Below are 20,520 nucleotides of genomic sequence, written 5' to 3'. Positions count from 1 at the left end.
CTACCTCCTTCCCTTTCCTTCTCCAGTCAAATGCTTGTCTGTGGTTGTCCCAGACCCAGACCAAGGTGGGCAATGCAGACCATTAGGATTTCCTGGGCTTCACCTGGGCTCCTTTTAATAAACAGCTCAGCCCACGGCTGTACAAATGGCTCAGCACAAAGGAGGGTGACTGGGAGAAGCAAGTGGGCTTAGAGCTAGGGCAGGAAAAAGGGCATCCTCCTCTTCCACCTGCAAGGCTGGCAAACAGCAGGATCAAATGATTGCAAGAGCACTACAGCCACTGCTGATGGGACCCGCAGTGTGGCTTGACATTCTACCCAATATATTTGCATCGTCTGCATCTTTGGCTGTTGGGTTTTGAAGCTGGGAGAGGACCAAAGGGATGCACTTGCCCTAGAGATCACTCCTCCAGCTGGTAGAGCACCATAGATGAAAAGTGGAGCATGCACACACTGCACACATTTCAAATCTGGAAGAGCCAGGCCCCATCCAGCTTTATACTGGTTTATCCCTGGAGATGAGCCAACAGGCTGGTAAAGCTCAAGAGAAATGGGAGGACCCATGAGAAGAACAAAGCCACAGCTCTTCTCTGCACCTCACTCTGACACTGAGTGGTTGCTCTGTCTGTGGCAAACAAGTCCTTTTAGACTCAGGTCTTCCCTCCACATCTCATCACCCGCTTTGTGGTGCTCCAAAAGCTGTTTGGGCTGCAGGAGAGGCTACCAGAGGCTTACCTGCATCTTCCAGGACAGGCTACAAGTGGATGGACAGGGTTGGGTTTACATCAGTCATTGAAATCAAGCAGGTGAGGGAAATATCACCCAGTATCTCAGCACCTCAGGTTCCCTTTCACTCCCATTGCCCCACATCACGGTTACACTCAGGGCAATGCCCTCACCCAAGCACAGCCCAGCCTTACCAAGTGAAATGCCTCGTGGGAGTGCTGGAAGCTCAGCAGCATGTACTGCAGGACGGACAAAGCCCCCTCCCTCACGATGGGGTACAGCAACTTGGAGAAGACCTGGTGGGGGAGAAAGGAAGCAAATGAGAAGGTAGGATGGCACCGCAACACGTGGGAGAAGGGACCAGCAGGAAAGAGGCACTGGGCATCTCCCACAGCTGCTGGTCTGCTTCTGCTCAATGCTGGATGTCGAAGCAAGCAGCCCGCAGCAAGGCCTCCAGTCGTCTCCTATCCAGAGCATCCTAAAATACCATGTGGGTTATCCTCACCCTCTCTGTAACCCCGCTGCACCTCCACGCCTCCTGATGGATGAGGCCTTGCAAGCACAGAGGGATGCTCACTGTGGTATTTGGATCTTTGCCACTAACCTTTCAGGCAGATAGAAAGCAAAGGTGTTTTTCAAAGGTGAAGTAATGGTATTTATCCTACTTCACAGACAATGGCATAAGTTGACAATGCCCTCTACCATACTTCTAAGAGTTTCAAAACTCATGTTATTTTAAGGGCTGTGTCCTTTTCCTCTGTATTAAACAAAAGAAAAGATAAAGAAAAGCCAAAGATGCTTGGCTACTCTCCCACTGCTCAACGCACATGGGGGATCACAAGGACACCTGCAGCTATTGATGATGTTCCAATACTAATAATCACAATCTTAATAATTTCAATGCTGGCTTCCACTGGAGGCTCAACCTGGTGTTATCCCCATCATACAAAGGAGGGAACAGCAGGATCACAGCATGGAAAATGCTTTAAAGTGGTGACCAATTTCAGCCCTTGATGACACAGTTTTCAGAGAGCACCAAGTACTCATTGCAGAAAGAGGTGATGGAAAAGGCAGTGGGGGCTTTATCTGCACTAGCAAATGAACTAAGGCCAGGGCACAGGCTTTCAAACTCATCTGTGACTGTGTAGTTAATAGGCTCACTAGTGTGTATTTTGCCTGTGCCAAGCAGGCACAGCTGAAGGAGAGCATGTCACATTCCCAAAGGCAGATGTTACAAGAGCTCCATAGTTTGGGAAGGAAATTGGTTGGTTGGCTTGAAAATCCTTGACTTCTTTTATTTCATAACCTTTAAGATATCAATACCTCTGCACACCAAGACCTAAAGAACCACAGGTTGTTTTGGAGAACAACATTTTTAGCTCAGCCCATCACCCCATACACAGAAAAGCAGCATTTGCAAGGCACGTCTCAAGTCACATCTTGTCCTCATTCAGTTGAAAGGCAAGATATCTGAGGTTCAGGGACAAGTCTATTGGTCACATTCATGTTTAAGAGCCCACTGACCTTTTCAATCTTAGAAAGAGTAACTTCAATCAAGATGCTGAACTTTTTCACTGCAGCCAAACCCTTCAGCAGAGCGATGATCCACTTGTCTATGTGCTTGCCCAGGGGCCAGGACACCCAGTCGATCATCCTGAAATGAAATACAAGCTCTTCAAGTAAGATTGTGGAAGCCAATCTTCACTTTGAGATAAACCTCCTCCAAATTCATGTCTAGTGGGATAACTGGGTAAGAGACAGGCTCTTAATAAGGCATCTCACATGTTAGTCAAAGCACAACAGAGCCTGAAGTGGAATTACCCCGTCATGATGTGGTGAACCACACGGACCAGGGAGTCAGAGCCAAGTTCACAGAAGAAAGTGGGGATTTCTTCCACTGACTACAGCCAACTTGAGTTCCAGTTTTAACACTGCAACTCTATATACTACCTCTGTGAAGTGTTGATCAGGGTCTCTGCATAGTCACCATTAGAAAACAAATGATCATAGAACCATAGAATAATTAGGGTTGGAAAGGACCTTAAGAACATTCAGTTCCAACTCCCCTGCCATGGGCAGGGACACCTCCCACTCAACCATGTCACCCAAGGCTCTGTCCAATGAACCTCTGCATTGTTACTGGTAAGGAAAAAACAGATTCAGAGCTTTTAATTCTCTGTGTGGGAAACATTGATTTCCAGAAGCACATGAAAACCCAGTAACTCTCCATGAAAACTGGTAACTCTAATGGAAGCCAGATATTCCTGAATGTCACAGCTAACACATTTCATCTATAACCACTCCAGAAACACGTTGTCATCTTTCTGCAAGTTATAAATCCTTTGCAGAAGTCACTAATAAGAAAATAACCTCAGACTAAGTGATGACACGTTGTTTCTGTTGAAATTTGACATTCAACGAAGATGGGAAGTAACTAAGGCTTGGGATTTCCAAGGGTCAAACTCTGCTGATCATTTCAGTACCTTTGATTTGAAGATATCCCAGATGCTCAGTTTCCCACCTCAGTCCAGATATTTTACCCAATCAGTCCCTCCTGCCTATTAGACTGCATCTTGTGTAAAATATATGAAGGGAGCACAGACAAGTAACCACCACAAGGCAAAGAGTAGGAATAAGTAAAGTCTTCAAGAAACTGGAAAAACAAAAGGCTAGGGAGCAAAGGAAGCCTGAAGAGCAGAATACATTGGGATGTTGAGAAATACCAAAGCTGGGTATTTAAGCAAATGCCAGAAAAGCTTCCACAGACATTTGCATTAGAAGAGAACAAGGGAAGCTGTGCAATCACTATCTATGGAGGGTGTGATGGTGATTAAAGATATGGTATGGCCCCTAAATGTGACTTCCACACTAAACACCTCCTCTGCCTTCCTTTTCAGCAAGAGAAACGAATTGATCAGGGTGACAAAGAGGAGGCAGGTAAAAGATCTGAGAATGGAAACAAGAGCAACACAGCTGATAGGAAAGTGAAACACAAGTGCTCACAAACTCCAACCAAGAGGAGATGGTGATTTCCATCTTATAAAACTCAACTCTGCTGAGGTTTAATGACTCTATTAACTTTTGTACAGTGCTTTATGTGGGAAGAATAGGAAGACAATTCCTATAATGAAGACAGGCAATGAGAGCATAGGTGGGAAGAAGGGATACCATGACACAGAGAGTTGCCATAGGTGCCAAAGTTAGGTTTGACAGAATATATGAATTTCTAGTCAAAGGACAGAAGTAGATCGTATCTGACTGGCTTTCTGAAAGGAGATCACAAGCAGCATTCTTCAGGGCCTAATGTTAGCACAAACACAACATGGCTGTGAATCGGTGGTGATGTAAAGCTGGGAGGCATCATCAAAACAAGAAGAGGATCAAGGTAGCACAAAGGAGACCCTGAGCATTAGAAATGCAGAAGTGGGAGGAAATGTAATGATTCAAAGCACACGCAAGGCACAAGAAATGGATGCTACATGACAGTAAATCTTCTGCTTGAAGACAACCAGCCAGACACCAGGTGACTACGAGTTCCCAGTGCAACAACAGCCATGGAAAAGACAAGAAGAAAATGTTCTTTTCTATGGCAAAACAAGAGCCTCCCATGCTGTTGTCCAAGTCCTTGATGTCCAAGGCACACGGAACATGATGTACAAACACCACTGTCCATGTCCAACACTAATGAAGTGAAATGGGAGCAGGTGCTGAAAAAGCCTGTTAAGGTGCTCAGGGAAATGGAGAACATTTCCTGTAAGAAAAGCTTAAAATAGCTTGGCTTGGTTAGCATAGCCACAGGAAAGCAGAGATGGGAAGGGACTGCTCTGCCTGTATACATCGAAGGAATAAACACCAGGGAGGCAAAAGAGTTATTTCAGCTATTTATGTGGGTGTAAGATCAAATGAGGGATAAGGTGGCCAGAAATATATATAGGCTGGCTATTAGAGGAGAGATTCGAACCATTAAAGCAACCCAAAGGTGGAACAGCTATGAAAGAAGAGCAGGGGGAGCAAAAGCCCTTCCTGCTTTGAGCAGTGTAGTTGAACATCCATTAAAAGGATCTATGATGTCAATGCCTATAAAGCAGGGAGATGGATCCAGAGATCCAAAGGTCCCTTTTATCCTGTCTGTTTTTTGCAAAGCCATAAAATAACCTTTTCCTCTTTAAGGCATCATTTACCAGCAGTAGTGGCTAAGTTGCAGTCCTTCCTACTGCTGCCTGCGCTGCTACAGAAGGAAGAAATTACACTTTAAATTCACATTGCACTTTGTACAGTGCAAGATCCACAAATGCTTTGGAAGCCAGGGCTCTCATTTTCCAAAGGAGCCATTGGTTTGGTAGGCTAAACCTGTAAAAGCTTAGATCCTGATTTCCAGAGGTAGCAAGTGTCTGCATTAGCGTGTGATAGCAGATGCCTTCTTCATCGGGACATGGGCTCTTTGAACATATACAACCCCAGGACAAGTAATAAAGCAACTCAGTGAGTACTTCTGAAGTCATAGATGCACTTTAATAGAGTTTATTAAAAAAGAGACAAACTCTAAAATCACAGAATCATAGAATCCGACAGGTTGAAAAAGCCCTTTAAGCTCATCAGGTCCAACTGTCTTCCAGCACTGCCAAGGCCACCACTAACCCATGGCACTGAAGGCCTCGTCTACACTACATGTAATGAAAAGACAAAACCTCATGTTTCTTCACCGAGTTAGTTGATACTGGAAGCACACAAAGCAACTTTGTCTTCATGAAAAGTTTTACCAGATGGAGGAGAATACAAGAAACATTTAGTCAATAGGAGAACTTGAGCATAAAACCCTCCCCATTTTGGATGCTCGGTACCACTTATCTGCCTTTTTCCCTTCTCCTCCCTCTTGCAAGTACAGTCCTATAGTTTGTGTTGTCAAACCAAGCTGCAGAAACTCTCCCTTCAAACTGCAGATCCATTTCTTCTGTTGAGCACCTCCTGTTCCCTTTTCACATGACAGATGTTCTAAACTATAACTACTCCTAACATGAGGTTATCTTCCCCTCCAGTGATTGAAAACATCAGGATAAAATCTGACCTCGGACCTACCGTAACACCTTCTTCAAAACACCTTCAGAAAGCTCTCAATAACAAGAAACTAAAAGAGACTGTGGTGTTCACCTACACCAGCAGGTGCCAGCCTTGCTTTTTGTTACCTCTATTTGCTCTTCAAATGCTGGATCAGAAGCTCAACCCCACATTCAGTTTATTCCCCTGCTAGTAACTCCTAATCCCAAACTTTGGAGGAAGAGATTTGTGTCCTAAACTGAAAGATCCTTTCAACTTGTATGTTTTCCCTTGATTTTCTGGGCATCGAGCACACACTCATCCAAAGGCTGATGATTGTTCTGCTGTTTTCTGGGGCACCCGTCTACCATAAACACGCTGCCAAACCTTCTGCCTTTCTCCTAAGTGATCTTAATTACATTTTGCAGGCTCTGCTTAATGTTTGGCTAGCTCTGAGTAATCATTTACTCATCCCTCTGCGTGACAAAGACTGCTTTAAGAAATGATGCAATTGATTTTGCAACCTCTATATTTAGCCACTGGCGCTCGTAGAAGATTTATTGCCTGGAGCTCACAGCAGCAGGTGGTTAGAAGGGGGAAAAGAGGGAGAAAGAAGGTTAAGAACTGAGCTAATAACTTCATCTTTTGTCTTGGATTGCTCTGGACTGTGGGAAAACCATGTCCTTCTCCAGCAAGTCAAAGAGAAGCAAGTCTTTTCTGCATACGTAAAGTTCCCATTAGGAATAATGCATGGTTTTGTCATGTAACATTACTGGGGACACACACACAAATCCTACAATAAGAAGAGGAAAAGACATGTTTCCAGTGAGATCAACTCACAGCAGCTCCCTTGGGTTAAGTGCATGTGTTACTGTATGTGAACACCTATTTAAATGTAAACCTCCAAGGAAAGCATGGGTTGAAGATAGAATCATAGATTCATTTAGGTTGGAAAAGACCCTTAAGATCATCAAAGATACCCCTAGAGTGAGTGTAGAGCAAGGAACTGGAGCACAGAAGGGCTTGAACACAAGTATGCAAGGAAGATCTAGTGATGCCAAAGAGGGCACTGGCACTGCAAAGACCAGGTCTAACCTATCAGGTAGTATCGCACCTCCTCTTCATCACACCTTGATAAGGTCTCCATTGACTCTGCTTACACAGAGGGCTGGGATAAATATACATCACTAAGATCCAGGCCAGCAGCACCATATTCACCCAACAAAGGTCAAGGATTACTGAAACAGTTGGGCACACCTCCCTTTCCAAGACTTTTAGATATGACTGGTGATTTAGGGTGGTGTCTGTGAAGGGAGACAGAGATCAACATAGAATCATAGAATGGTTTGGCTTGGAGAGGACCTTATGATCATCAAGTTCCAGCCCCCTGCCATGGGCAGGGACACCTCACACTAAACCATGGCACCCAAGGCTCTGTCCAACCTGGCCTTGAACACTGCCAGGGATGGAGCATTCACAACCTCCCTGGGCAACCCATTCCAGTGCCTCACCACCCTCACAGTAAAGAATAGTAAAGCTCCCTTTTTGCTCACACACTCCTCACTAGACAGCACCAGCCAACCTGGTTGGGATAAAATCACACAGAGGAGCTAAGTGCAGCTTTGGGGCAGGTTTTTCTCTGAACTGAGAATGATGCTCACTAATGCAGCCTCTCCTACCTGCCAATGGCCGTCATCATTTGCACATCAGTGATGCTGTCATCATTGGTTAGGTTTCTTATAACACCATCCATAAGCTCCAGAGGGACAAACTGGACCACGCTGGCCAAGGCGTTGGATGGTGCTTCCTGCTCCTCTGCAAAGACATGGATGAGCGCCAGCAATGAAGATGTTAGTCACCAGGAAAACCAGGCACATGAGGTCACTTCTTGTTTCTAAAAGGCAAATCATTTCTGCCTACATAAATAGAGCACATCATGAGGCTGGGTCATAGCAGACGGGCTGTTGCATGAAGCCATACACAGCCCAAAGGGAGGAAGAAATCAGAGGCCCAAGATCTTGGGTCCCAAATTTCCTCTCCTTATGCTAAGTACTGCACATAGTTGCACTGAGGTGCAACTGCAGGTTTGCCTCATGAAGCAACTTCCAAAGGAAGTGGATTTCATACAGAGAGCACTGAAAAATCCTTCTCATGGGCTTAGCAATAGCAGCAGCAGGAGCTCATCTGCTGCCAGAGTCCAGCCTTTCATGGCACTGGTACCTCCAAAAACCTTCTGAGACCCTCTGCAGTAACTTAAAGGCCCCAGAAGTTGGTTAAATATCTTCTGTCCCACCTTAAGATACGATCACCAGCCAGAGAGATAGTAGGGCTTCTATCTCTAGATTGGTGCAAAATAACTCCTTAGCTTTGTCCCTGGTTTCTGGTAGGGATCAGGCTGTGGGGTCCCATCAAGTCAGCCATAAGAGAGTGACATTTCTAAAAGCCTTTGAGTGCCACTCACCAGCTGCAGATAAAGAGCTTTCCATTAAGCTCAGCTGATGCTGGAAAATGCTGAGCACACAAAACGGTGCTGCAAATATTGCAATGCAGTTAACTCATGTGTACAGACTGTGGGGTTCCATAGAATCCCAGACTGGTTTGGGTTGGAAGGGACGTTGAAGCTCATCCAGCTCCAACCCCTGCCAGGGCAGGGACACCTTCCACTGGAGCAGCTTGCTCCAAGCCCCTGTGTCCAACCTGGCCTTGAACACTGCCAGGGATGGGGCAGCCACAGCTTCTCTGGGCACCCTGTGCCAGCGCCTCAGCACCCTCACAGGGAAGAGCTTCTGCCTAAGAGCTCAGCTCAGTCTCCCCTCGGGCAGGTTCAAGCCATTCCCCTTGGCCTGTCCCTACAGGCCCTTGGCCAAAGCCCCTCTCCAGGTTTCCTGTAGGCTCCCTTTAGGTACTGGGAGGCATTTTTAGGTGAATCACAGTACAGCCAATGGATTTGCACTCATCAAGCTTCTCTGTGTTGTTCCTGCACCATTGCTCGCTCACTATTTATTGCCTTCTGTCCAAAACCTCACTGTTTTACACAGAGGTTTGGAACAAATTATTTTCCTAGCTTAAAGCCCTGGGTAACTTTAAGGGATGCTTGTTTATTACATTTCAGCTGTGGCGGCACTTCTGGAGCCAATGAGACCATCAAACTAGAGAAAATTAACCTCATCAGAGCCAACATTCACATTCCCATCCCTTTTTTAGTTTTCTTTTTGTTTCTTCCCATTACCTGTTGAAGAAATGATGGTGAAGAGCTCCTTCAAAGAGGGCAGGATGGCTGAGGTCTGAGCCCTCCAGATCCTCTGCAGCAGACCACTCACTTTGTTCACCTGCTCCAAGAACTCCATGATGGCTTCTTCCCCCTCGGAAACACACTGGAACTGCCCAATGCACCGGATCAGCTGCTGACAGAACAAGACCTGGTGTTTTCCAGTGGGAATGCACTGAGGATGCTGGGTTAAGAGTTTGCAGATCTTCGCACACTGCTTGGGGCTCGGCCTCTCGCAGACCTTCCGGAGCACCTCGATCCTCAATAAGCTGAAGATGCTGTTTGCTGATGGGCTGTCCAGCACAAACTGCAGTCCTAATTGGATATAATCGAGTACATAATGGCTTCTCTTCCCCAGAGGTCCATAACCTTCCTGAAGGAGACTCAGCAGGAAGCGGACGTTGAAGAACTCCTCAAATTCCTCTGGGTGATAATGGCCATAGACCTCCAAAACCTCTTTCCCAATCTCTCTTTTATACTTGGTGTCTCCTGTGAGATAAAGCTTGGTAGACAGCTCCAGCATGGACCAGCATTGCTCGCTGTCCATGGGCTGCTTCGCTGCCTCAATAACGCGCCTCACAAGCCCTTGCTTCACATTGTTGGGGTATGAGGACATCACCACGGCTTCCAGTATCTTGTCCATCTCTGCTCCCAGCTGCTGAAAGAGAGGCAAAGAGCAGTAGTTTAGTTAAAACAGGGTCTGCTGAGCTTTCAAGCCCTTGTTGACAAGGGAGTTCAAAGAAGAGAGCTGCCTATGAAGATGATAGTTCTTCTGCCCTTTTCATGGTGACATTCAGAAAAGTCTTCCTCCAAAAGCCTCCAAACAATTAATACACAAAAAATACAGAATTTCTTCAGACTAATCACACATTTTAACATGTTTGTCTTCTAAACAACCAACTACAACCTTACACTTGACCCTAAGGACCAATGAGCTCCCTCTCCTTGATGGGTTCAGCAACTCAAGATGATGCCATTGACCTACAGAGGGGTTGAGTGGGGAACTGGGGAAGCCAAGGTCTCCCACTGATGTCTACTGGCTTATGTGTCCTAAAGAGACAGAGATGCTCCCAATGATTGTCTTCACATTCAGGGAAGGAGAGCAAAGCCTGGAGAAGAGAAGGCTGAGTGGAGACCTCATAGCAGCCTTCCAGTATCTGAAGGGGGCCTATAGGGATGCTGGGGATGGACTCTTCATTAGGGACTGTAGTGATAGGACAAGGGGTGATGGGTTAAAACTGAAACAGGGGAAGTTTAGATTGGATATAAGGAGGAAATTCTTTCCTGTGAAGGTGGTGAGGCACTGGAATAGGTTGTCCAGGGAGGTTGTGAGTGCTCCATCCCTGTCAGTGTTCAAGGCTAGGTTGGACGAGGCCTTGGGTAACACGGTTTAGAGCGAGGTGTCCCTGCCCATGGCAGGGGGGTTGGAACTTGATGATCTTAAGGTCCTTTCCAACCCTAACTATTCTATGATTCTATGATTCTATCTTAAGGTCCTTTCCAACCCTAACCATTCTATGATTCTATAAAGCCCTGGGAAGCGGTGATGGGACTGCAGGCTCTGTGTGCAATTGCAGCGGTGTAGGTCTGGCACTCGCACCGTGCTGCCAGTCACTCTGGATGAGTGGTGCAGTCTTGGCTTCTCCCCAGGGACCTGCTGCATTTGTATGCGGGACCAGAGCGAGAGGAGAGAGAAACTGCAGAGTCAGGCAAAGTTTCCCATTTGTCACAGCCCAAATTCAGCAGCAATAAAGCATTAGAAGAGGAAGTGCTTAAAGAAACCCTAAGGATTTCCCTATAAGGGCTCAGAACAGCATCTGTAACTAGCATCTATCATAGGTGTTGGATGCATTACTGCACAAAAAACCCCATTCCAGAGTGATGTAATTAGACAGCCAGGATTTTTTCACCTACAGGAGGTCCCCCAGTGTGATGTACTGCACAAATGCACATTTGGAGAACCTGTTTTCCTGTCTACAGCCTGAAATGATCCATGGGGCAGGAAGAAGGAAGGTATGCATAATCTTCATATTGACATTCGGACCTCAAAGACACACAGGCAGAACCACCTGAGTTTAGTCTTCCAGTATCTGAAGGGGGCTGCAAGGATGTTGGAGAGGGGATCTTCATCAGGGACTGTAGCAATAGGACAAGGGGTGATGGGTTCAGACTGAAACAGGGGAAGTTCAGGTTGGATAGAAGGAAGAAGTTCTTTACTGTGAGGGTGCTGAGGCGCTGGCACAGGGTGCCCAGAGAAGCTGTGGCTGCCCCATCCCTGGCAGTGCTCAAGGCCAGGTTGGACACAGGGGCTTGGAGCAAGCTGCTCCAGTGGAAGGGGTCCCTGCCCATGGCAGGGGTTGGAACTGGATGAGCTTTAAGGTCCCTTCCAACTCAAACCGCTCAGTGAGTCTATGATCCCATGACTGAGTTGACCTTGTGGAGGGTCCATGCTCTCCTCTCTGCAAAGGACTCTACAGTACAAGGTTGGACTTTAGGTAACAGACTCCCACTTCTCTAACTACCTGTTGTCAGCAGGAGGGGACAAACAAGCCCATGTGTCTGTTGCGTATCAGGGTACCCCAAGCTGCTCCCTGGGTATGGACCAGACAAAGCCCAGATAGATGATGCTGAGAAGATAACATTTATAATCTTAGCACTCAAAGCACTCAAGTTGCTTTGTAATACGTAATCATAAATATCACAGTCTTAAAACTACACTGAAAGAGCATTCCACACTAAAACATCATCAACATGTCAAAGGTGAGGAGTTTAGATGGCTAATTCAACCCCAGCACAGCTCCAGATGCTTTCAGAGAGATATTATTTAAAGGATCTCATATTAGCTTTCTTTTTCCCCCAGGACCTGCCTGAAGAATGAATCAGGGTTTGCAGAGGAGGAGACGATTGTCTGCAAGATCCCTGTCTCATTTGTTGTAGGAATTGGAAGTGCATCATAAATAACCCAGGATGCTGCAGGAGAGGGAAGGACAATTCCATTGGTGAGCAGCCGAATGCTGCCTTAGAGATCTGGTCCCTGGCTCTCCTGTATTTAATACTGAAATAAAGAGATAATCAGGCTTTTATAATGAGTGTTCCTGAAGTGGGACAACCTTTCTGCACTTCATCTTCCCCACTGGCAATAACAACTCATGGAAAAGATGTGGGGATCAACTCATTCCTGCTTGGAAAGCGAACCGAGTTCCTGGAGCACAGGAGGTTGCTGTAGAAGGTCAATGTTAATTATGAAGCTGAAGAGCAGCTTTGAGGTTCCCATCTGCTCTGTAGCTCACACAGAAAGTGCAATATGAGCTTTGCAGGGAAAAGAAACGATCCCATGAAATGGCAAAACTGTTCTGCTCCCTGAAGAACAACTGGCAGGAGCATCTTGGGTAAAATGACAGGATAAGGAGGGAAAGGACCTTGGGAGGTCTTTAGTGCAATCCCTGCATGGAGCTGAAATCACACTGAGCTGTTCATGGCTTTGTCTATTTAGGTATTGGAGCATCTCAGTATGGAGACCACACAGCCAACCTGGGCAACCTGCCCAGGGCCTGATTAGCTCCTGGTGGGAAGGTTTTCCTTAATTCCAATTGGAAACTCTCATTTCGATGTCTGCTTTTTCTCATCCTCCTGCCATGCTCTGCTGTGGAAAGCCTGGCTCCATCTCCTGAATCATAGAATCATAGAATAGTTAGGACTGGGAAGGACCTTAAGATCATCTGGTTCCAACCCCCCTGCCATAGGCAGGGACACCTCACACTAAACCATGGCACCCAAGGCTTGGTCCAACCTGGCCTTGAACACTGCCAGGGATGGAGCATTCACAGCTTCCCTGGGCAACCCATTCCAGTGCCTCAGCACCCTCACAGTAAAGAACTTCTTCCTTATATCCAAACTGAACTTCCCCTGTTTCAGTTTGAACCCATCACCCCTTGTCCTATCACTACAGTCCCTAATGAAGAGCCCATCCCCAGCATCTCAAAAGCCTTACTCAAGTCAAGGACAGCATCCGCTACTGCTGTCTCACCCACAGATCTACCAGAGCATCCTTACAGGACATCACAAAAGTCAGGCATGATTTACCCTTGGTAAATGAATGCTGGTCATTCCCAGCCACCTCCTTCATGTGCTAGACATAGCTTCCAAGAGGATGTGCCCTATGGTCATCCCAAGAACCAAAGGAAGGCTGACAAAACCAGGTTCTAACATAATCCTTCTTGATTTTTGAAGATGTGCTTGAGAGGGGGATGTGCCCTGGAAGAGGGATGTCTCCCTATCTCATCTTGTGTCTCCCTATCCCATCCTTGTCATGCAGATGCTCACACCTACAAAGCCATCCTGAAGTCATTCTCTGTTCCATCTGGCACATCAACAAGTCTTGATGGCATTAGGTACCACACACTGCATGCACAAATACACCCTGTGTTTCCTCCCATGCCCCCTCAGAATAAAAAGGGTGCTGTTAAAGATTGCAGCTCTGGCTCCAGACTCAAATTCCATCTAAACCCATAAATGAAGTATTTCATCAACACTTGCAACAGGTATTGCTGCCCATGAGATGTATCCTTGCAAGGACCGATACCCAGCCATGCTCTAGAAACCAGAGAAGGAAGAGGAATTTAAGCCAAGAGAGCATCGCCCAGCTCATCTTCACTCTCTAAACCAAGTAAACTGCAGAAAAACCCAACCCCAAACCCAACCTCAGGATGAAAACTGACCTTGGGCTTTGCTTGGGTCTAATCTCCATCATCTGCACTGTTCAGAGGTGTTATATTTATTTTCTGCCTGCACTTTCCCTTTAGTTAGGATTCATTTCAATTGAACTCTATCCAATTATTGCTAAATCAATGCATTCCCTTATCCCTGCCAGCAGCTGATTGCCAGGAAAGGCTCCTTAGGATCTTACGCAGAATGCAGCATCAGTTCCCACGTCCCAGATCTTACAAAGCTCTGAAAAGATAAATCTCAGATGTCCCTTAGCATCAGGGAAACTTGGTAATAAATTCAGCACATTTCCTCTACTGGCATCATTTATAGTTGGATAAATACCACTAAAGGAAGGAAAAAATTCCACCATCAAACAAGCTGATAAATAAAGTGATTTGCTTCCTGCTTACAAAGAAGAAGATGAAATGATGATCCCCTTCCCTGAATTCTCTGGGGGCCTGGAAGTACAGAGACGAGATTCACCTTTTACTATCCTTAACTGCTGCTGAAATGGTTTCTTTTATGTCAACCAAGACATTACTGCTCCTCCTGCTGCATCCTCCAGGCAGCCAGGCAATTAGGGCTCAATCCTGCAGCGTGCTGAGCTGCTGCAGGATGGAAGGGAGGGCACGCAGTGCCTTGCTAGAGCACACAATACTGCACAGACAGCACTGGATGCTTGAAGATTGGTACAAAATTTGCCATGACTTGGTATGTAACTTCTGAAAAGGACCATCCCCTGTGTCACAAATCTCTCTAGGTCTGTTTTCCAGGAGCATTAAAGCAATTGTGTCCTAATGATGGTTTTCCCCTTTATTCATAGGCAAAGGGGGTTATTTTTGGTCCAAAGCACCTGCCTGTTCTTCCAGCCAAGGATGAACGACCATAGCCTGTGACTCCTCATTACCACATCCAGTAGATACAGCCTGAGCAGCAGGTATCAGACAGTCACAGGCAGTCATTATTACCACTTCCTTATGACTATTCCTCCAAAAGGCTAAAAAAAAAGCTCTTTAAATAACTAGGAAAAAATGGCCATTTCCCTATAGGGCTGGAAATAACCAAGCAAATCCACTGCTGGGCCCTCATCCATGCTGCTGCACCTCCTACTTCTGCCTCCCCGTGATCTATTATCATTTACACATCTGGTCACACTCTTCATTTAGCTGAGATTTAGTGTTTCTGACTAAATAACCTTAATTAATGTAACTGATGTGATTCCAGTTCAATGCTCTTCTGTGCATACATCAAGCATTCACAGTGACTTGATGCTGTGGTTTCTATCTTGAGTCCTCCCAATGACACAATCACTTCTCTCTACTTCTTTATTATTTCACATCCGGCTAATCACTGTTCTCTAAAGCCTCAGCCTCTCTTATGTATTATTTTCACTGCAACAATGGCTCAAGGCTTCAATTAAAATAGAGCCCAATGGCCTACAAACTGTATCTATAGGAAGATACACAAGGAAAGATCTCGCATTAAGTGACAGAGCAGGTACCATTCACATAGTTGTAGCCATATGATAACACTGATGCACATCCAGATCAAACCATTTCATAGAATCGTAGAACCCCAGACTGGTTTGGGTTGGAAGGGGCCTTAAAGCTCATCCAGTTCCAACCTCTGCCATGAGCAGGGACACCTTCCATTAGAGCAGCTTGCTCCAAGCCCCTTCCAACCCATTCCCCTTGGCCTGTCCCTACAGGCCCTTGTCCCAAGCCCCTCTCCAGCTTTCCTGCAGCCCCTTTAGGCACTGGAGCTGCTCTAAGGTCTCCCCTTCAGGAGCCTTCTCTTCTCCAGGCTGCCCCAGCCCAGCTCTCTCAGCCTGGCTCCAGAGCAGAGCTGCTCCAGCCCTCGCAGCAGCTCCATGGCCTCCTCTTGACTCACTCCAACAGCTCCACGTCCCTCTTGTGCTGCTGCCCCAGAGCTGGATCAGGGCTGCAGGAGATGCAGTAGGTTATGGCAGAGCCAGCAACCAAACCTCTCCAGACCTGCAAGTACATTAATGGCAATGCTCCACCTTACTTTGCTCACTTCAACTGCTCTCTGAGTCGCACCCATCAAGTGCCATGGCACAGAAGAGGATCACGCCCATTTCTATGAGGTCTGGGCAGAAGCTCAGACCTAATAACTCCAGAAAAACCCAATTAAATACCCCTTTGGAAACAGAAGTGTGGCTCTCCCCATCTGCAGTCGTAACAGGGAAAAAGTGCCAGCACGGAAGCCTGGCCAAACATTTTCGTGTGTAATTATAATCTGCCGTCCTAAATTTCCCTTCTCTTTTCAAGGGGATCACATATTCTTCTCTTCCTGTCCCAAACTGCTTTCCAGTGACAGACTGTACTTGTGTTGTGTGTCTCCTACTCACTAGAGCTAATTACTTCTGGCTGGCAAGGCTCCTCGTGCTTTCCTGTCCTCTGCGGCTCTGAATCACAGCCGCCCTTTAGTACAGCGCTGATGGAGATCCCCCTTTAGTCACAGGCAGCAGTAGGAGGCTGTCCCCACGCTCTGCAGGACCTTGCACCCTGCTCTGCAGCTCTCTGGCCTCTCCAGAGAGTGGAGATTTATCTGAGCATCATCACTCAAATGCTGGTATTTCTGCATGGATTTGCTGTACATCCGGAGCTCCACCTTGGGAGCAGTGAGATTCTCTCCTGTGACCGCACAGATTTCCAATGGGTTCCAATAGGATCATAGAATCCTAGACTGGTTTGGGTTGGAAGGGCCCTCAAAGCTCATCCAGCTGCAACCCCTGCCACAAGCAGGGACCCCTTCCACTGGAGCAGCTTGCTCCAAGCCCGTGTCCAACCTGGCCTTGAACACTGCCAGGGATGGGGCAGCCACAGCTTCTCTGGGCACCCTGTGCCAGCGCCTCAGCACCCTCACAGGGAAGAGCTTCTCCCTTACATCCAACCTGAACTTCCCCTGTTTTAGACTGAATCCATTGCCCCTTACCCAAATAAAAGGCAATCAGCCTAAACTTACCATATAAAATTTTACCATAATAAAATCAGATGGTTTAGACCACTGAGGACCCTTCTCCTTTCTTCTGCAGTGTCATGCATTTCATCATTCCTTTTTCCTCTAAGCCATTATAAACATGCTTGACGACACCATACAGCTCTATCAGCCATCTCTAAGTGACTTACCATGGCCTTAACTCATGGACAGCAATGCTGGGCTGCTGCCCTTCCTGAGCCCATCTCTTTAGCCACCCTGCTCTCTTACTTCCCCAGTGCTTCTTCTTTGGTTTCTTTGGTGCACACAGATCGATCGGCTTCTTCTCTTGCTCTCTGCTTTTTGCTCTTGGGCACTCAGTCATTGAATAGAGAAAGGCTTTGGCTGGATGTCAGTGATCAGTGCAGTAATACCAAATAAAGCCCAAGGCTCTGACATCTCACCCGCTCTTTCTTCAGCCTCCTCCTCCCAGCTCTGTTCCTCCCCTCCAGTCAAGAGCTACATACACATCTCTAATATCTCTAATACATGCATCTCTGATACCTATTGGTATCCTGGTCTAATAAAGCATCTCAAAGCCATCACTAGCATGTTAATAACTATGCTATGGATGCAGAAAGCAAGACACAAGGAATTAAATTCCTCTCCCCTTTCATTTAAACCAGCAGCAGAGAAAGGCACGGAAAGGGCAGGACTTGCTCTCACCATTACAAACCTCTAAGCCCAGCACCAACCACAGGCAGAAATAACCCATCCCAATTGCTTCTTAACTTACTGAATGCATTTAGCATTGGATGCCCCAAAGCTTTGTCCTGCCCACACCAGGTCAGTTTATCCCAGGATGGTCACTCCTCCTCACATTCCCCACAGGAACATATCTTCCCCTTCTGCTTTCCAGAGCTCTCAGCCAGAGCTGTGCTCCCCTGTTCCATAGGGCTTTATACCAGGAGTGCCTGCATCCTGCACTGACCTTCAGACCAATGTCCTTTCTATTATCATCCCTGGAGACTGTAAATACATCTCCTCCGGAAAGCTGGCTGTTTTCTGCAGGTATTTATAGCATTAACATCGCTCTTCTTCCTTCAGATTTCTGCCTGCTCTTGTCTGTGTCAAGAAACTAAACCCCTGCATACAGACCAAGGGGAAACCACGTCCTGTTTGACAAAGCATGTTGGAGCGAGGGTTAACACTGGGATCCATCAGATGCTGCCTCACTGCTTGGAGATACAGACATCCCCAAGGGTTTGGTGGTGCTTTTATCCTTCAGTAACTCCTGCAAAGCCCAACCCAGGGCAGATGTAACCTGCAAGCAGTTCCCTATGGGATGGGAGCACTCCTGGGTGTCTCTCCTCAGGTCAGCTTCCCTAGGGAAAACCTGATCCGTCTTGGCCAGTTTCTCATGATAGGTTTGCAAAGCCCTGCAGGCACCAGGGGACTGCACACACAACCCCACCTAACAATGGTGATCCTGTATCTCTCCCTCCAAGCATCCCCCTGTACCCTGTCACTGAAGCATCCCTCCTCCAGGGTTCCCTCTGCATGCTGACCACAGACTCTCTGAGGATCCCTCATGGAATCCTGAATCCTGAGCCCCTCTCCTGAATCCCTCCCTCCTGAACATCCTTCCTGCATCTCAGCCCTCTGAGGAGCCCTTAATCCAAGCATCTCTCCTGCATACCTCCCTCCAAAACCACTTCTACATCCCAACCTCTGAGCATCTCTCTGAGTATCCCTCCCAAACATCCTTCCCTCGGAGCATCAGAGCTCCTGAGAACCCTGACTGCATCCTGACCCCCAGACACCCCTCCCTGCAACTCCCTCCTGCATCCCAATCCCTGAGCATCACTCCTGCATGCCAGCCACTGAGTATTCCTCCCTCTGAGTATCCCTCATACACCCCTTTCCCTGAGCATCTTTCTAGCATCCCAACCTCAAGCATTCCAAACCCTAAGCATCCTTCCTGCATCTCTTTCATTGAGCATCCCTCCCTTTCAGCATCCCTTCTGCACCTCCCTGAGACTTCCCTTCTTCATCCTGATGCCGAAGCATCCCTCCTGAACCCCTTTTCTTGAGCACCCTTTGTGCATCCTTCACCCCAAGCATCACTCCATCATCCAAACCCCTCAGCTTCCTGACCCCTGAGCCTCCCGACCCAAGAGTCTCCTTCCTGCACCTATTCCTCAAGCATCTGTTCCTTTGAGCATCCCTCCTGCACCCCCTTCCTTAAGACTTCTCTTCTGCATCTCTTCCCCTGAGCATCCCTCCTGTATCCCTCACCCCAATCATCCTTCCTGCACCCCTTTTCCCAAATGTCCCTCCTGCATCCCTTCTGAGCACCCCTCTGGCATCCCGACCCCCAAACAATCCTCCAACATCCCAACCCCCGAGCATCTCTCGTGTATCTCTTCCCCTGCACACCCTCCTGCATCCCTCCAGCATCTCTTTGCTCTAGCACTCCTCCCTTTGAGCACCCCTCCTGCACCCCTTTCCCCAGAACTTCCCTCCCGCACCCCTTTACCTAAGTACCCCTCCTTCATCCCTCACCCTGAGCATTGTTCCAATGTCCTGACCCATGAGCATCCCCCTGCATCTGTCTTCAAGTATCCCTCTCTTTGAGCACCCCTTCTGCACCCCTTTACCCAACTCTCTCTCCTGCATCCCTCACCCTGAGCATCCTTCAGCATCCCGAACCCCAAGCATCCCTCCTGTATCTCTTCCCTCAAGCATCTCTCCCTTTGAGAACCCCTTCGGAATCCCTGTCCCCAAGACTTCTGCATCCTGACCCTTGAGCATCCCTCCCGCACCCCTTTACCCAAGTACCCCTCCTTTATCCCTCACCCTGAGCATCCCTCTAACATCCCGACCCCTGAGCATCCCTCCTGCGCCTCATCCCTCGAGCACCCCTCCCTTTGAGCCCCCCTCCTGAATTCCCCACCCGAGCATCCCTGCTGCACCCCTTTACCCAACTGTCCTGCATCCCTCACCCTGAGCATCCCTCCAGCATCCCGACCCCCGAGCATCCTTCCTGCATCTCCTCTCTCCCTTTGAGCATCTCTCCCGCACCCCTTTACTCAAGTACCCCTCCCTCATTCCTCACCCTGAGCATCCCTCTAACATCCCGACCCCCGAGCATCCCTCCTGCACCTCATCCTTCGAGCACCCCTCCTGAATCCCTCACCCGAACATCCCACCTGCACCCCTTTACCCAACTGTCCTGCATCCCTCACTCTGAGCATCCCTCCAGCATCCCGACCCCCGAGCATCCCTCCTGCACCCCTTTACCCAACTGTCCTGCATCCCTCACTCTGAGCATCCCTCCAGCATCCCGACCCCCAAGCATCCCTCCTGCGCCTCATTCCTCGAGCACCCCTCCTGAATCCTTCACCCAAGCATCCCCCCTGCACCCCTTTACCCAACTGTCCTGCATCCCTCACTCTGAGCATCCCTCCAGCATCCCGACCCCCGAGCATCCCTCCTGCATCTCATGCCTGTCTTTGAGCATCCCTCCCTCACCCGTTTCCCCGTTACTTCTGCATCCCTCACCCTGAGCATCCCTCCCGCACCCCTTTACCAAGTACCCTCCTTCACCCTTCACCCCGGCGCACCCCTCCCAAGCCCCCTTTGCCCCCTCCCATCCCTGCAGCCGCTTCCCTCCCGCTCCGCGTTACCTGCGGCCGGGGCCGCTCCCGTCTCCCTGCGCCGTGTCCGGCTGCGAGCCGCAGTCCCGCGGGAAGCGCCGGGGCAGGGCCGAGCCCGCTGCGAACTACAAATCCCAGTGCAGCCGGGCCGGGCCGGGCCGCCCCCCGCTTCCTCCTCCTTCTCCTC

The 20,520-nt window shown here is 48.2% G+C and overlaps 1 protein-coding gene across 3 annotated transcripts in view; it reads right to left on the bottom strand.

Annotated features, from left to right (window-relative positions):
• The window catches only part of USP35 (ubiquitin specific peptidase 35), a 29,949-nt gene extending 9,441 nt beyond the window's left edge, over positions 1–20,508 (bottom strand). The window contains exons 1-5 of one of the 3 annotated variants that reach the window (XM_061343280.1): positions 20,364–20,508; positions 8,989–9,685; positions 7,439–7,574; positions 2,250–2,379; positions 920–1,021 (exon numbers count right to left, since the gene is read on the bottom strand). In XM_061343280.1, coding sequence (XP_061199264.1) covers positions 920–1,021; positions 2,250–2,379; positions 7,439–7,574; positions 8,989–9,670 — 1,050 coding nt within the window. In that variant the 5' untranslated portion in view covers positions 9,671–9,685; positions 20,364–20,508. Of the gene's footprint in view, positions 1–919; positions 1,022–2,249; positions 2,380–7,438; positions 7,575–8,988; positions 9,686–17,665; positions 18,161–20,363 lie in introns of those variants that run through there. The other 2 variants (XM_061343281.1, XM_061343282.1) reach the window with 2 other exon arrangements.
• Between the last annotated feature and the right edge of the window lie 12 nt (positions 20,509–20,520).

The sequence above is a fragment of the Neopsephotus bourkii genome, unplaced genomic scaffold (genome assembly GCF_033783945.1).
Source record: "Neopsephotus bourkii isolate Nb327-2 ecotype Australia unplaced genomic scaffold, CSIRO-AGI_Nbou_v1 NB_1825, whole genome shotgun sequence".
In the NCBI taxonomy this organism is placed as follows: domain Eukaryota; kingdom Metazoa; phylum Chordata; class Aves; order Psittaciformes; family Psittacidae; genus Neopsephotus; species Neopsephotus bourkii.
Note: the sequence above shows the minus strand (reverse complement) of the source record. Positions and strands in the feature narration are given on the sequence as shown.